Source organism: Carcharodon carcharias, chromosome X (genome assembly GCF_017639515.1).
Source record: "Carcharodon carcharias isolate sCarCar2 chromosome X, sCarCar2.pri, whole genome shotgun sequence".
Taxonomy (NCBI): Eukaryota; Metazoa; Chordata; class Chondrichthyes; order Lamniformes; family Lamnidae; genus Carcharodon; species Carcharodon carcharias.
The window spans coordinates 13,933,311-13,950,928 of NC_054507.1; the positions used below are offsets into that span (position 1 = coordinate 13,933,311).

Below are 17,618 nucleotides of genomic sequence, written 5' to 3' on the forward strand. Positions count from 1 at the left end.
CCAAAGTAATCATCGATGTACCGGAGAAAGAGTTGTGGAAGGGGGGCCGGAGTAGGACTGCAACAAGGAATGTTCCACATACCCCATAAAGAGACAGGCATAGCTGGGGCCCATGCGGGTACCCATAGCCACACCTTTTATTTGGAGGAAGTGAGAGGAGTTGAAGGAGAAATTGTTCAGCGTGAGAACAAGTTCAGCCAGACGGAGGAGAGTAGTGGTGGATGGGGATTGTTCGGGCCTCTGTTCGAGGAAGAAGCTAAGGGCCCTCAGACCATCCTGGTGGGGGATGGAGGTGTAGAGGGATTGGACGTCCATGGTGAAGAGGAAGCGGTAGGGGCCAGGGAACTGGAAATTGTTGATGTGACGTAAGGTGTCAGAGGAATCACGGATGTAGGTGGGAAGGGACTGGACAAGGGGAGAGAGAAGGGAGTCAAGATAACGAGAAATGAGTTCTGTGGGGCAGGAGCAAGCTGAGACGATCGGTCTACCGGGGCAGTTCTGTTTGTGGATTTTGGGTAGGAGATAGAAGCGGGCCGTCCGAGGTTGGGCAACTATCAGGTTGGAAGCTGTGGGAGGGAGATCCCCAGAGGAGATGAGGTCAGTGACAGTCCTGGAAACAGTGGCTTGATGTTCAGTGGTGGGGTCATGGTCCAGGGAGAGGTAGGAGGAAGTGTCTGCGAGTTGACGCTCAGCCTCCGCGTGGTAGAGGTCAGTGCGCCAGACAACAACAGCACCACCCTTGTCAGCGGGTTTGATGACAATGTCAGGGTTGGACCTGAGAGAATGGAGTGCAGTAAGTTCAGAGAGAGACAGGTTAGAATGGGTGAGAGGAGCAGAGAAATTGAGACGACTAATGTCGCGCCGACAGTTCTCAATGAAAAGATCGAGAGAAGGTAAGAATCCAGAGGGAGGGGTCCAGGTGGAGGGAGAATATTGAAGATGGGTAAAAGGATCCGTTGAACTGGGAGAGGACTCCTGCCCAAAGAAGTGAGCCCGGAGACGAAGACGGCGGAAGAAGAGTTCAGTATCATGCCGAGCCCGAAATTCATTGAGGTGAGGGCGTAAGGGTATGAAACTAAGTCCTTTGCTGAGCACTGAACGTTCAGCATCGGAGAGGGGAAGGTCAGGGGGTATAGTGAATACACGGCTGGGGTTGGGATTGGAAGAAAGGGTGGGGACGGAGGAACAGGCAGGGGGTGGGGGGTCCTAGATGGGTGTTGGTGTCGATGAGTTGTTGGAGCTTGCGTTCCTTAGCACTTGAGAGAAAGAGAAAAAGTTTCTTGTTGAGGCGTCGGATGAGCCGAAGGATAAAATGAAACTGGGGGCACGCGCAGCTTTGAAAAAGGGTACGGCGGTGCTGCTGGAGGGAGAGGTCGAGTGTGTTCATATGGCGGCGCATGGCACTGAGAGTGGATTTCAGAATGTGACGGGAACAGCAGTCCGAGAAACGTTTTATGTCCCGGAGATACCTGTAATCCTGGGTGGGTTCGAAACATGAGGGGTGGAATTTCAGTTGAAATCCATGTGGGGTAAGTCGGAGACGGAGACAGTCACTGAGAAAGGAGATATGGCTGTGAAAGCGGGTTTTAGTAAACACCTTGTCAAACACTAGGAGAGAAATGGAAAGCAATGAAGGTGAACAAGGCAACAGAGAAATCCGGAAATCTTGTCGCAGAGAGGAACAGAACTTCTTCAAGGAGGTAGGCATTTCTTGAAGAGCAGTGGCAGTCAATTAAACACAGAGAAAAAAACAAAAAAACTGCGGATGCTGGAAATCCAAAACAAAAACAGAATTACCTGGAAAAACTCAGCAGGTCTGGCAGCATCGGCGGAGAAGAAAAGAGTTGACGTTTTGAGTCCTCATGACCCTTCGACAGAACTTGAGTTCGAGTCTGTGGGTCACAGTGAAGTGGGGGGATGGGGAACAGGACAGATGGCAGAGCTCAGCGTCAGCTCGTTTGCTGTGTTTCCAGCTCTTCGATTCTTATCTCAGTGTCCGATCCTACCTGTTGGAAAATGGAGAATTGCAGTCAGCGCTCACTCACTATTTTTTTCCCCGCACTCGATGGGGCTTGGTTAGGAACTGCAGCGTTGGCTAAGCAGCACAGGTTTCTTCTCTGGTCACGACTGAGGTTAGCAGTCCGGCCGAGATGCCTCTAATTTAGCTCGACACTCGGATTTCCTGCTTCTGCTTTGCTATCCCCCTGGGATTTTTGCTGCTGCAGAGCTCGGCTATATTGGCACCCTTCCTCCCCCTTCCCCACTTTCCCTCACCCCTTTTCCTCACCTCTTCCCCTGTTCCCTCTTCCCTCACCCCTTCCCCCTTCCCTCACCCCTTTTCCTCACCTCTTCCTCCCTTCCCTCTTCCTCCCCCTTCCCTCAACCCTTTTCCTCACCTCTTCCTCCCCTCTTCCCCACTTTCCCTCACCCCTTTTCCTCACCTCTTCCCCTCTTCCCTCTTCCCTTTTCCTCACCTCTTCCCCTCTTCCCTCACCCCTTTTCCTCACCTCTTCCCTCCCCTCTTCCCACTTTTCCCTCACCCCTTTTCCTCACCTCTTCCCCTCTTCCCTCTTCCCTCACCCCTTTTCCTCGCCTCTTCCCCTCTTCCCTCACCCCTTTTCCTCGCCGCTTCCCCTCTTCCCTCACCCCTTTTCCTCACCTCTTCCCCTCTTCCCTCACCCCTTTTCCTCACCTCTTCCCCTCTTCCCTCACCCCTTTTCCTCACCTCTTCCCCGCTTCCCTCACCTCTTTCCCTCACCCTCCCCCTTCCTCCCTTGTCCCCCCCCCCCCCCCCCCCCCCCCCCCCCCCCCCCCCCCCCCCCCCCCCCCCCCCCAGGTTTTCCTCACTCTTCTCCCACCCCACCCCCCTCATCACTCAGCAGCATTCCTGATATAAAGTCACCACACACCAGGATGGCCAACGGTTGCTTACAGCCCAGAAAGAGGCCATTCAGCCCATCAAGTCCATGCTGGCTCCCCATGCAGCAATCCAGTCAGATCCACTCCCTTGTTCCCACCCCGCAGTCCTGTAAGTCCACTTCCCTCAAGTGCCCATCCAACCTCCCTTCCCCCGCCTGAAATCATTCATTGTCCCCCCCACCACCCACCCCCCACACCCCCAGCCACCCCCACTCCGTGCGCAAAAAAAAAAACGTTCTCCCTCACATTTCCCCTGTATCTCCTGCCCAAAACCCTAAATTGGTGCCCCCTCCAGTCCCTGCTCCACAAAATAAGGGACACCTCGACTGTGTGACCAGGCGGGGGTTGGAGTTTTGCTGCTGACCATGAAGCGGAGGGGGAGGTGCGAAGGGGCGGTCTTGAGACCATAATAATGGAGGACAGGAGGAGTGAGAGGTCTAAAATCAGCTAATGCATACAAATTCTTATTGAGTCACAACATTATTGTGTGTCTCTCAAACAAAAACGGAAAATGCTGGGAAAAACTTAGCAGATCTGGCAGCATCTGTGGAGAGAGAAACAGAGTTAACGTTTCGAGTCCGTATGACTCTTCTTCAGAGCTACAATCTCTCTGCTGGCCAACTCGCTTGCAGCCCTGCTCAAATCACTCCAACTCACCCTGGAGACTAGCAGGATCAGTCTCCTACTCTGAGACGAGACCGGAAGGGTGGCAGGGTCCCTTCCCTGAAGCTACATTAACAGACCATTTGGGTGAGTTTTACCCATTTGTTTTATGGCCACTTTATTGTCCACAAATCGCCATTTCACAACTTGTGCTAGGATTTGAACTCTCAACCGTTACAAATCAAGTGCCATAATTGTAAAAAGCTGGGGCCTCACACAAAGGGGCATTTTTCCTCTGCAAGCTTATACACTATCAATGGATTATTCAACTGTAGGGTGCTTCACACTCCGGTTCAAACTTTTCTCCCCAACTTGATATCCTTGTAACAGCCGTCACTGGACAGCAATCATGAAAAGGGATGCCCTTTGCTTTTTTTTTGTAAATTATAAAATGTTGAGTGGACTTGTTCAACTGTGTATTTAGTGTTTGAAGTTTATATTTAGCAAGAAATTGTAGTGCCCAATAACTGCATTGCACCATGATGTGGGTTCTCCAAACGAGAAAACACCCCACCCCCGTATAAACTTAAGGTCATCCATAACTCTGCCTGTGTCCTAACTTTATACTCGATGGAGTTTAGAAGGATGAGGGGGGGATCTGATTGAAACTTACAGAATACTGAAAGGCCTGGATAGAGTGGACGTGGGGAAGATGTTTCCATTAGTAGGAGAGACTAGGACCCGAGGGCACAGCCTCAGAGTAAAGGGAAGACCTTTTAGAACAGAGATGAGGAGAAACTTCTTTAGCCAGAGAGTGGTGAGTCTATGGAATTCATTGCCACAGAAGGCTGTGGAGGCCAGGTCATTGAGTGTATTTAAGACCGAGATAGATAGGCTCTTGATTGGTAAGGGGATCAAAGGTTACGGGGAGAAGGTGGGAGAATGGGGTTGAGAAACTTATCAGCCATGATTGAATGGCGGAGCAGACTCGATGGACCGAATGGCCTAATTTCTGCTCCTATGTCTTATGGTCTTATGGTCTTTCACCAAGTCCCATTCACCTAAATCCCCCTGTGCTCCTCAGACCTACGTGGCTCCTGGTTCAGCAATGTATCAATTTTAAAGTTCTTGTTCTGGTTTTCAAATCCCTTCAGCCTGAATCTATAACCACCTCCAGCCCCACAACCCTCAGATCTTAGGATTCTAATGTTCCTCAGAATCCTCAAATTCTGACCTGCTTGAGCACCTGTGATTTACTTCCTTCCTAAACCCCTTTTTTTTTTAAGAAGACCCTTCTTAAACCTACCTCTTTCACTAAACTTTTGGTTGCCTGTCTTAATATCACCTTACGTGGCTCAGTGTCAAACTTTGATTTGATGGCGCTCCTGTGGAAGCGTCTTGGGGTGTTCTGCTGTATTTAAGGCACTATATAAATGCGAGTTGTCCGACTCTTGTTTTGACAGGACTTTCACACTCTTGTCAGAGGAACTTTGACCTTTGGCCCAAAGTGGTGCTCCTTGGCTAACACTCTGAAGTACTTTGTACAGGGTGTACTGCATCTGGTGTAAGGCATGAGCATTCTTGCATAGTGAGCATTAACTCGTGCAAAAAAAACCCAAAGTCTCCTGGTCTCCTTTCACAGCTCGAGGGCAGGAGGGACTCTGCTGGTGTTCGCGGGTTTCAGTAAAATGCAATAGTGGGGGCTTGGAAGTTTTTTCTGCACTGCTGCATTGTATGCATCTGTCCGCTTTGAACTCTTACTGTATCTTAATGGGTGCGAATCTTTATCTGGGGTGGGGATAGGGGCAGTGGGTGAAGTGAGAAAACAGCAGTATAATTATAGACTGCCTTTCCAAGCCTTGGCTGTCTGGAGAAAGCAGCTTGCCATTAGGTATGAGCATTTTAGAGGACATTCCCTACGAATGCTGTAACAGCTCTTGTCTGCACGTTTATGAAAAGGCTAAAGAGATGCTGGACAAGGTGTAAGAAAGATCTAGTAGAATGATACCAGAGCCAAGAGCTTATATCAATCAGGAAACATTAAACAGGCTAGTGTTCTTTTCTCTAGAAAAGGCAAGTCTGAGGAGTGACCGGATAGAGATCTTTAACATTATGAAGGTGTTTCATAATAGATGTCTATGATATTGTTTTCTCTCTCCACCCAACCCCCCCCCCCCCAACCCAGATAAAGATTCACACCCATTGAGGGTAGATGTAGCAAAGATGTTTCCACTTGTGGGTGAGATCAGAACTTGAAGCCATCAATATAAGACGGTTACTAATAAATCCATTAGGGAATTCAGGAGCTGCGGGGTCTTGTGGCACAGTGGGTAGTGTCCCTGCCTCAAATCCAGAAGCTCTGGGTTCGAGTTCCACTCCAAACTTGAATCTCCTTGGATCCTCCCAGGGCTAAAGATTAAAACCTTGGACATTGCTGTGAACAATGCAGGAGGAAATTCATCATGGCATTAGAAATACACTTCAAAAATGTTTTTTCATTCATTGGGCATACAAAAAAATATTGGAGATGGTGGGGGATGGAGAGAAAGGCTGCGTGACTCACCAGTCAAGAGTCACCTAATCGGTTAAAGATGATTTTGGTTCACTTTGCATTTGGCCATGGATCACAAGGATGGACCCACCTGTCAGGTGACAGGACGGAGCAGTTGGTAATGGGAGGTCACGTAATGAAACCTTCAAGAATTTGGCCAACCAGAGTTGGCGAGCCCGGCAGTTGTGATTGCCCCCCGGTGACACTTTCTCTCCCCCCCACCCCCAAAAAAATCCAAACCCTGGCTGCCTAGGATATACTGCTGTAATAGTGGAGGTCTGTAAAACCTCCCAGGGGTATGAGGCGTTGGAAGGGGAAATGTAGGAGCAGAAAAGAAAGGGATAAGACAATTTTAACGTTTTGGCTTGTGTGCTTTTCTTTCTACTCTCAATTGACTGCAAAGAGTGCTGAATAAATCCTCCTGCCCCTGTTACAGCAGGATGTCAGCTGTTTCTATCTGACTATACTGAGCCAACATTGTTGCTGTGGCAACTGCTGTTCTCAGCTGTCGCTGTAATTGTGCTTTTTAGCCCAACCTTGTTCCGTGAGAACTTGACAGCGCCTTCAGCAACTCTTTGCATACCCTTGCTTAGTCTGCGAAGGAATTTCTCTGAAGGGCATTTATCTTGTTTTTTGTTTTTTGTTTCTGGTCAAGACTGAATAAAGTGAGGCTTTGTCTGATCGCTGAGCGTGTGGTTTTTATTTTGCGCACTGTCAGTGTCTGATTGTTTGCACGTGTTGCTACAGATGATCCCACAAACGCGTCTCTCAAAGGGGTGGAGCTTCATGCCACAAGATGTGGCGGCTGCTGTGCAGATTGTGCTGACCAGGGGGGGGGTCGCCAACATTTGAAGTGGAAGGGGCCATTCGGTCCCTCGAACCTGTTCTGCCATTCAGTTAGATCATGGCTGACCTGTGTCTTAACTCCAACTACCTGCCTGAGAAAAATCATTGGGACATTTTATTAAAGAATGCTGTTCATTTTTTTTCCCTTTTGAAATTTCTGGTCCAGTGGACATTACCACTATGCCACCTTCTCCCCACTTATTATGTATTGGAGATTGGGCCAAAGGGGTTCTGGGGGTGGGAAGGCTGTGGGGAAAATGTTGTTTGACTGAACAGTTGAAGGTGGGAGGTCACAAGATGAAACCTCCCAGGAATTTATCTGAGTGGAGTTGGCAGTTAAGGTCACATGTATCTCGAGCCTCCTTGTGCATCTATCCCGACTCAATTCTGCAGTGAGATTTCTTATACATCAACTGGGGAGGTTTACTTTCTGCTCCCTTGCCACCCCATGCTGTTTCCACCCTCCTCCCCCTCCTCACCCACCCCCATCAACCCAAGTTTAGTTCCTTGACTCTTGAAGGTGATGATTCCTCAGTTGGAGCAGCCACCTTCCAGTTTCTCACCCAAGTGACCTTCATTCGTGTGTGGCCCTTGACCTTGATGCACACTCTTTGGCAATTGAGATCCTTTTCTGATCCAGTCCACGTGCCACTTGTGCACAGCCAATTCCAACAGAGTGTCTCTGGCTACTAAGTGGAAGCAGGAACCCTGCTAATCTTTGCCCCCCTCCCTCAGCCAAAGAACCTATGAAAGCCGAGGCCAATTCTAGTGTCCTCTGCTCTATTCTTTTTAAATTATTGTGACTGAATTGGGTAAATATACCCCAAAGTGGGACGACTTCGTGCTCAATAGGATATTGTGTGTGCCTTTACTCACTGAGCCAGTACTGGAGCTTGGACAGAACTTTGGATATCTTTGTGACGTTTAAAAGTTGCATTTTCGGTATTTTTTTTTAATCGACTTTTGCCCTGAGAGAATTTTCTTGGCAGGTATCTTCTTGGGGTGTGTCTGCAGCCCACCTGGACTCTACGTGTTCTGTTTTTTTTGTAGCTGAGCTCCAGGTTTGGGGCCCTGACTCATGAGGTGCAGTGGAAAATTTAACTGACGCACTTTTGATTCTCTGGATTTTCCCAAGCAGGCTTTGTTTGTTTGTTTGTTTGTTTGTCATTCAAGACAATTCACCGAGTCAGGTTGGGCATGTAATGGAGCGATGCAAACCAGGGATACCCACCTCTGCCCCTGTTCTGTACCCTGTTGGCCTGTTCTCATTTAAGGCAGCAGTTTGGGGGTGAGGTAGGTACAAATTTGTTTTGGGGTCCCCTGGGTTGAGGGAAAGGAGGAGCTGTCCCTAGCTGGAAATGCACGCTGAGTGGCTTTGATTTATGAGGCCCAAGACTGGCTAACAGTTTGCTGGACCGATTCATGTGAATAATGGTTAATTGGACAAGCGGGAACCAGGTCCTGTGGAGCTGCCTCTGTACCCCCCCACCACCACCACCCCACCCCCCCCCCCCCCCCCCCCCCCTTCCTCTTACCAGTAAAATTCAACTGTTCAGAAAATTGGCACAGCCTCCGGGGGAAGGAAGAATCCTTCAAGTGGTGATGTTTTCACTGTTTGTAGGAGCGCTCAGCATTACTTGAGTTGCTGAGACGTGTTTCAACAAGATCGGAAGTGAATTGTTCCCTGTCTACTGGTGATCAAATTCCTGGAATATTCTTGATTATTTCAACATGTGCTCAAGTTTAATTTGCTTATTAGCATTTCTTTGGAGTAGATGTGGGAAGTGGAACCCTGTTGTGACATTTTGCTGTTTGCCTAGCCTGTTCCGTTTTAAAGCTACTGCTCGCCACTTACTGGGAACTGGGTTTTAAGTCAGCCCTAAAGGTCCCCCCCTCTTCTCCTCCTCCTCCTCCACCCCTCCCCCTTCTCCTCTCTCCACCCCCGCCCTCCTCCTCTCTTCCCCTCCCCCCCTCTCTTTCCCCCTTCCTCCCAACAGGTCGATGTGATGCATCTAGTGTGTGGGTGAAGAGAGTTTTCCCCAGCAATGCGGGGTGGTTAATTCAATACAGCAGGAAGGTCTTATTGGGGGTGGGGTGGTGTGTGGCTGATCACTGGATGTCAGTTCAGTCCCCGCTCATGGATTGCCTGCAGTGGGGTTCAAACCTACTGGCTCCTAGGTGGATAAGCTACCTGAGCTAAAGACTGGCTTCTATTTGGCACAGCAACTGTACCTTTATCTGTTCCTTTTTATTCAGAGCCATCTCAAAACCCTGGGCATGGTGTGCCAGAATGAACCAAAAGCTAGATTTCCCTCTTGGCAGTTTCAAGACTGTTTTACACATGGAATTACAGAGAATCAATCAACATTCCACCTTCATAGATGAGAGCGGGGGAAGAACTGCCAATGTTGGAAATACACAGCAAGCGAATCAGCATGTAGAAAGAGAAGAGATTAATGACTTGGATGGAAACCCTTTTATCAGGCTTCGGTCAGTTCTGATGCTAACTCTCAATGTTTTCCCGTCCTGTTCATCATGTGTTGATGAGCCTCCTGTATATTTCCAGCATTTACATGCCTTGCATTCTAATTCATGCCACCTCCTGCTCACCCATCACCCCTGTGTTCTCTGATCTGCACTGACTCCCAATCAATTGTAAAATTCTCATGTGTTCAAATTGCTTTTGTGGCCTTGCCCCTCCCTATCTCTGTAACCTCCTCCAGCCCCCCAACTCAACTGTGTTCCTTGAATTCTGACCTGCTGTCCATTGCGTCTCCTCCCACTCCCTTTGCCCTACTATTGGTAGTCTTCCCCTCCAGTTGTTGAAGTTCTGGATTTCCCTCATTAAGCCTCTCCTTGAAAAGTGTACCTCTTTGACCAAGCTTTTAGCCACCTTCCTCCTTTTGGCTCAGTGTCAATTTTTGTCTGATTTCTCACTTCTGTGAAGCGCCTTGGGACATTTTCCTATATTAGATGCAAGTTTGTCTATTATTCCTTAAATAATTCCTGTTTGATCTTTTGTGCTAATGAAACTGGCTTTTCAGGTAAGCATTAACGAAAACAGCTGCCATTCATTGTCGAGTCTCCAATTTGTTCTTCAATTCAATGAATTCTAAGAGAGCTGTTTCCAGCCACCTTAATTTCGGACTGCAACCTATGGGATAGTTTATTTTCAGGCAAAATTCCCCTCCCCCAACCTTTTTACACTGTCTTTTTCCCTTCACCTTTGCCCCACCTTGCCCCCACAACCTCGATAGTAATTCAACCAACTACGCTTATCACAAGTTGAAATCTCTTCAGTGGGGCTCTCCTGAAGTTTAAAGGCTGTTTCACTAACGGTTAAGAATAAGCCAGTTAGATAATGGAGTCTGTGTGCTTTCCAATTGGCCTAGAGAATGGGGCACTGTGAGGATGGACATGTCAGGTGACCAATGACTGGAGTGTGGGGGCAAGGCTGTTATCAGCAGGAGGTCATGTGATGAAACCCCCAGGAATATGTCTACCCAGAGTTGGGAACTCGAAGCACAGGACATCACTCGAGGATGAAGAGAGGGGAGGATGAACTGCGCTAACTCGGGCAGTAAGTGCTGACTGACACTCAGCTTGGGTTTTAGGGGCCTGTAGATGTGCCCGACACCTAGCAGGAGGTGGTGGGGTTGTAAGTAAAGGAAGATTTTATTGTACTGAAGAATGTAGCTGACCCAACTGCAGCCCTTCATTCTGGATTTGCGATGTGCTCAGGCTTGCCACTATGTGAGTCTCCTGTGAAACCAGGTCAGGTCTTTCATGAGCTGCTACAGTCAAATTGCCCTCCCTACAATGAGTGCTGCTTTGGCAGGTTAAGTTGGTTAATGGCTATCCTGGTATGATTTAATAAGTGTGGCCAGGAGTTTGCTTCATTTCCCTCTCCCACCAAGCAGAAATTGCAGCAGAAAATGCAACCAGTGCAAACATGGAACTGGCCCAGGTGGCATTGTAGTCCCATCCATTTTCTACCAGCTACCAGACCTGCAACAGCTGGCACTGGAAGTGCCAGGCAAGTAACTATTAACTGAGGGATGCTTCAATAGGTGCTGGCAGCCTAGAGCAAGAATGACAGTGGTTCAGTTGGCTGAGAGCAGGTATCACAGCTGAGACAGGGAAAAGGGATGGTTGAGTGTGAAAGAGGGTTTTTTGTTCCCACTGGAATTTACATAGCTGATCAGTCAGCAGCCATAATGAGAAAAGGCAAGATCAGTTTCTTTTTCATTGGAAGAGGAGGCTATTCAGCCCCTTGAGACTGTTCTCCTGTTCAATTAGATCATGGCTGATTTGTTTCTTAACTCCATCTACCTGCCTTGTATTGGAGCCCACGGCCCCCACCGCCCCCCCCACCCAACCAGAGGAAATAGTTTCTCCCTATCTACCTCATCAACTGCTTTAAGCATCTTAATCTCCCTCGGGTGGGTGAGACCAGCAGATGCAGGAGGTCTTAATGAGGAAGTATACACGTGTGTGGTGGTACTGAGCTAGACAGGCCGGGGTCCAATAACTTGTCTGTACTGGATTACTGCCGGTGGCCTTTATGCCAGTGGGTGGTAATCAACCAGCCAAGGGCTCCTGCTTCTTCTTGTTCTCCAGTGACCACCCCATGCTGGGTCACACACAGGTGTCACAAGAGGATAGGACTGGGGTTGCCTAGAGCTCCCCTCAGCCATCAAATAGTATGCCAATGTTTGTGAGCTGGGTCTCACACCTTTGGCCGAAAGGGCTGCTGATATTTGTGGAGATGCCTTGTGATGAGTTGCTGCTGTCCGGAATGGATCTGGGAGGAAGGGATTCTTAAAAGGTTGGAGTTCTAGCGTTCCTTGCATGCGACTGACGAAGAAGCAATCACACAGCTCTAATGGTACTGCAAATAAATGATGTCCTTTTCACTATAGTGCAGAATGTTAATAAATTAATCTGAAGATGTCCATTTATGTAACAGTTTCTTGTGTCTCAAAGCACATCGGGTGCATTCGATAAGGACTTATGTAGGCCAGTACGGTAGCCAGTTTGTGCAGGGCAGCATTTCCACATACAGCAATGAGATATGGCTGACTGCTGAATGAGAATAGCAGTGTTGGCCAGTGACCTGGCTAACACCAGGGACCTTGGTTTAACCTCCCATCCAAAAGATGGACATGTGGAAAGTTTTAGTTTTATACTAAAGGTTGTGGAGTGGGGATTGAATCCCTGACTCTTGAGGTACAAGTACTTTGTAAAGTGAGCCACGGCTGAATGTACTCGTTGCTTGTGACTTTTTCGTTCGAGGTCTATTTCATTCAACGTTTTGAGTGGGTACTAAGAGCATTGATGTGGAGTGGTTGTGGCACTGAAGTGGATTGATAAGCACTTATATAATGTGGAGCCTCTAATTATAAACCTCTTGACTTCTAAGCAATATTCTGCCACATGCTGTGCTCCTAAGCACCTAAGTGGTGCATCATTTATGCATTTTATGGATGTGTTTTTGCCAGTGAATGGAATATTTTCCCACTTGTCACTGAATGTTGGTACCAAGTACTCAAGGTCAATTATCATGCAGTGTGAGACTCTTTCCACTCTTACTGCTACGGTATGTCGTAACTTCAATGTCAGAAGATTATCCCCTCTGGGTTTTTCATCCACCACCCTTGAAGACACCTGATACCCTGGTCACAATGGCAATTGGAATAGCTCCAAGATCTACTATCCCATGCTACCACAACAACTATTGTCCGAAGGCATTATCAAGCAAAATTTCCTTCTTGGGGCTGAGGCAATGGAAGACATAGCTGCCAAAGGAGCGATTTTTAAAACTGGGGATACTCAAGAGACCAGAATTGGAGGAGTGAGGCCATGGAGGGATTTGAAAGCGAGGATGAGAATTTTGAAATCGAGGAGTTGCTTGACCAGGAGCTAAGGTCAGTGAGCACAAGTAATGGGTGAATGGGACTTGGTGTAAGGACTCGGGCAGGAGTTGTTTGGATGAGCTCAAGTTTACAGAGGGTAGAATGTGGGAGACCAGCCAGGGATAGTCGTGTCTAAAGGTAACAAAGGCACGGATGAGGGTTTTAGCAGTGGATGAGCTGAGACGAAGGGCAAAACCGGGCAATGTCATGGAGGTGAAAATAAACAGTTTTAGTGATGGCACAGATATGTGGTCAGAAGCTCGCATCAGGATTATAAGCAGTCTGATTCAGCCTCGGTTGGTTGCCAGGGAAAGGGATGGATGTGGTGGCTAGGGAATGGAGTTTATGGCGGGACAGAAGGTTCCCTTTGCTCTTTCCATTATTTAGTTGGAGGAAATTTCTGCTCAATAACTTGCAGATTAATGGACCAAGCAGTTCAGTGACAATGGAAGAGTAGAGAGACTTGGTGGTGAAGGTAGAATGTCGTCAGATACTCTATTAAAAATAGAGGACAGTATGCTCCAGGATACTTAGTGTTCATCTCATCAATATAACTAGCATAAACATCCAAGTCACTTAGTGCAGAATCAATATAATTCTGGTGTCATGAGTTTCTCTCTGCTGAATTGAGCAGTTTTAAGTGCTGAAGCTACATCTGTTAAGACTGGGTTGAGACAGTCTGACCTAATTTCTACATAACACCTATACAACTATAAACATGATATCATTCTACCCATCTGGGCTGGCTTTGGTGAGATAGAGAACAGGTCCTGCTGTTACACAACACCTTGATAATTCAGATTAACAGGACCTTTTTTATATTCCTTCCTGGGAGCTGGCCCCTCAATATTTAAACTGATAAATTCAAGGTTCCACAGAACCAGGGCATACTTGTAGATTTGGGTAAAATGGCAGAAACTGTATTTAATACCTGTAACTCAGTAGTAGCGCACTCGCCTCTGAATCTGAAGGGCGTGGGTTCAAGCCTCCCTCCAGAGAGCGGAGCGCATACAGAGGGAGTGCTGCACTGTCAGAAGGGCGGCATTGTCGGAGGCATTATCTTGAGGTAGAAGCTTTAAACCGGGTCCCTGTTTGCTGTTATCTTGGTCCCTTTGCTGTTCTCTTGGGTAGACGGGAAAGATACCACTGCACTATTCAAGGTATTTGAGTACGGTACTGTCAGAGGTACCATCTTTTGGATGAGACTGCCTGCTCAGGTGGATGTAAAAGATCCCGCAGTATGTTTTTGTGGAAGAGCAGGGGTTTTATCTTCCGAATACAAATAGAAAGTGCTGGAAGTACTCGGGTCAGGCAGCACCTGTGGAAAGGGAAACGAGTGACTTTCAACAGTTATGAGTTATGCTCTTGTGCCCTGGCCAATATTTTAATCCCTAAATCGACATCACAAAAACAGGTTATCTGGTCATTATCACATTGCTGTTTGGGGATTTTGTTGTGGAGCCAACAAAAGTCCAAGTGGAGAGTTGTTGTCACCACACTCCTGTACTGCAGTGAGACCAGGACTGTGGATCAGCGACACGCAAGAGTTGGAGAAATTCCATCAACAATGTCTCCACTGCATCCTCCGGATTCAATAGGAGGTCCCGTCAAACAAACGCTAGTGTCCTTCTTGAAGCCAGCTCCACCAGCATTCCAGCAAAGCCCCTTCAAAATCGACTACGACAGACTGGACACTGTGGCCAGATGGCTGAAAAGCATCTCTTCCCCACCCACCCCCACCTCCACCCGACCCCCAGGTCCTGATTTCGCCGCTCCCAAACGGCCAGTGTTCCAGAGGAGGACAAAGAAAACACTTCAAAGACGCTCTGCTGCTGTGCTTCAAGGAGAGCTTTGTTGACCTTTATGACTGGCAGGAGCTTGCTACTAATCATTCAAAATGATGACAAATTGTCCATTAAGCTGCATCACGTTTTGAGTCTCGGCGTCTTAACAGTGAAGCAGAGCGCCAGAAGAGAGGGAAAGAAAAGGAAGCAAATCCTGCACTCTGGATCCCACTACCCCATGGGACGCCCTGCCTCACATGCCCAAAGACCTGTGGGTCAAGAATCAGCCTGTTCAGTCACATGAAGACCCATGGCAGACCCCGATGGACGTCATGCTCGAATAGAGGGACAACTGCTGCTGCCAACAGCTCTCTGTGGGAGTTTGCTGTACTTAAATTAGCTGCTGCACTTCCTACATTACAACAGTGACTACGCCTCACAAAGTACTTCATTGGCCGTTAAGTAGCTTTTGAGACATCCGGTGATCATGGGGAAAATGCTGTATAATGCAAGTTTTTTTTTCGCTCCCTGCATTACAACAAGTGACTAGATTTCAAAAGCAGCGAATTGAACAGAATGTGCTTTGGGATGCCTTGAGGATTTGTATTTATATAGCATTATTCAGATCTTTCTGTACCAGAAGCTGGCTAATGAACACTTGAGTCCCAGAATCCAAATTCAAGGAAGCTCGTCGTGAGTAACCTTTTGGGATTTTTGGACAATCTTAAACTTGCGATCTTTTTAATAATAAATAAAGGAATGAACTGCTTGCTCTCTGTTCCTCAGTTTGGCTCTGCTGATGTAGCTTTCCCAGGGCAATGGTCGAGCTACTGCATGTAGCGTCTGTGCCTCTTGAGTTGGGGGTGGTGGGGGTAAAGGAGCTGAAATCAGCCTTTGTTCCCCCTCATCATCTCTACCCGTTGATTCCTGCTGGAAAATGCATGTGTGAGCAGAGAAAGTGTGTTTCCCCCACCCTGGGCTTGTACCTGAAGAAGTGGTTTTTTGGGGGCAACGTATAATACACTGGGACCATGTAGTCCAGTGATCAATGAGAGAGCAGGGAAGGGGAAAATGGAAATGATTGAACTGGAGTTCAGAAGAATGAGAAGTGATCTCACCGGAATATATAAAATTCTGTTGGGGTAGTTGCTAGAGGCTGTTTCCACCTAGCTGGAGAGTTTAGAATAGATGTCGGAGTCTCCAGTTAAGGGTCGGCCATTTTTGACTGAGATGGAAAGGAATTTCTTCACTGTCTATAAGGTTGTGAACCTTTGAGCATCCTCTCTGAGGTAGAGAATTCCAATAGTCGAGTATGTTCAAGACCGAGATCAATAGATTTTTTGACTCTTGAGGGAATCAAGGGCTAACAACAATTTATTTATACGGCACCTTTTTTAATGGAATGAAACATCCCAAGGTGCTTCACAGGTGCATTATAAAACAGTCTGACTCTGAGCCACATAAGATATCAAGTCAGGTGACCAAACGCTTGGTCAAAGAGGTCGGTTTTAAGGAGGGTCTTAAAAGAGGAGAGTGAGGTAGAGAGGTGGAGAGGGATAGGGAGGGAATTCCAGAGTTTGGGACCCAGGCAGCTGAAGGCACGGCCACCAATGGTGGAGCGATTAGAATTCAGGATGTACAAAAGGCCAGAATTAGAGGAGCATAGATATCTCGGAGGGTTGTGGGGCTGGAGGAGATTACAGAGATTGGGAAGGGTGAGGCCATGGAGGGATTTGAAAACATGATTGAGGGACTTTGGAATCAAGGTGTTGTTTGACCAGGAGCCAGTGTAGGCCAGCAAGACCAGGGGTGATAGGGGAACAGGACTTGCTGCAGGTTAAGGCACAGGAAGCAAAGTTTTGGATGAATTCAAGTTTACGGAGGGTAGGATGTGGGAGACCAGCCAGAAGTGAATTGTAATAGTCAAGTCTAGAGGTAACAAAGGCACAAATGAGGGTTTCGGCAGCAGATGAGTTGAGAGGGTAAGTGGGCGATGTTACGGAGGTGGAAGTAGTCAGTCTTGGCGCTAACATGAGGTTGGAAGCTCAAGTTTGGATCAAACGTGACATCGAGGTTGTGGACAGATTGGCTTAATCTCAAACCCTTGCCAGGGAAAGGGCTGGAGAGGGTAGTTAGAGAATGGAGTTTGGAGTGAGGGCCGAAAACAATGGCTTCAGTCTTCTCTATATTTGATTGGAGGAAATTTCTGTTCACCCAGTACTGGCTGGGGCAGGAAAGTGAATTTGATGTAAAATGACAACAATGATCTTATTGAATAGGGAGCAGGCTCGAGAGGCTGAATGGCCTACTCTTGCTCCTGTTTCTTATGATTGAAACATCTATCAACTCAACATAGTTGGAGCCCTTGAGGCGCTGAAGTATTTCTTGTGTCTTTTATTAATTTCCCAGCAGCACTGTCACTGTTGGCTTTGGAGGAAATAAAATCCACTGAAGCCGATTTGAGTCCAATGTTGTGCAATGATCTTAACTCATCACCTCAATTGTCCACTGCGCTATATTGTATGCTACAGATTACTCTCTCTGCACACACGTAACAGACTCCAACAGAAGTCCAAGCTGACTTTATACCAGCAGTACAATTATCCCTTATCACATCCCTCGAAGCACTTCAAAATGCAGTCATTCACCTCAGTAGCCAGCCCCTTAACAAGAAAGGAGTGAATAACTAATCTTTTGATGCTGGTTGTAGGAGGGAAAATTAACCAGAACTAAGTGGATCTCTCTTATCTGAATAGTTCCATGGGATCTTTTACATCCATCTACCTATACAGTTTGGCAGTGTCTGACTTTAGCCCGTCACCTAAGGGATGTGTTTTATTTAGGTAGTGTTTTATTGCATTGAAGTGGAGCCTGAGCCCACAACCTCCCTTTGTTTTTTTTTAAAATAAAAAAATTCTTTGAACGTGAGCATCGCAGACAAGTTTGACATTTATTGCCTGTCCCAGCAGATGGTGGTGAGCTGCCTTCTTGAACCGCTGC

At 47.5% G+C, this 17,618-nt stretch overlaps 1 protein-coding gene across 3 annotated transcripts in view; it reads left to right on the forward strand.

The window, feature by feature from the left end:
• The window catches only part of LOC121273233 (activin receptor type-1B-like), a 151,916-nt gene that overhangs the window by 107,657 nt on the left and 26,641 nt on the right, over nt 1-17,618 (forward strand). Inside the window, exon 2 of one of the 3 annotated variants that reach the window (XM_041180252.1) lies at nt 9,176-9,409. The exons of the other annotated variants lie outside the window; for them this stretch is intronic. Coding sequence (XP_041036186.1) covers nt 9,376-9,409 — 34 coding nt within the window. The 5' untranslated portion in view covers nt 9,176-9,375. The remainder of the gene's footprint in view (nt 1-9,175; nt 9,410-17,618) is intronic. 3 annotated transcript variants of the gene reach the window in all.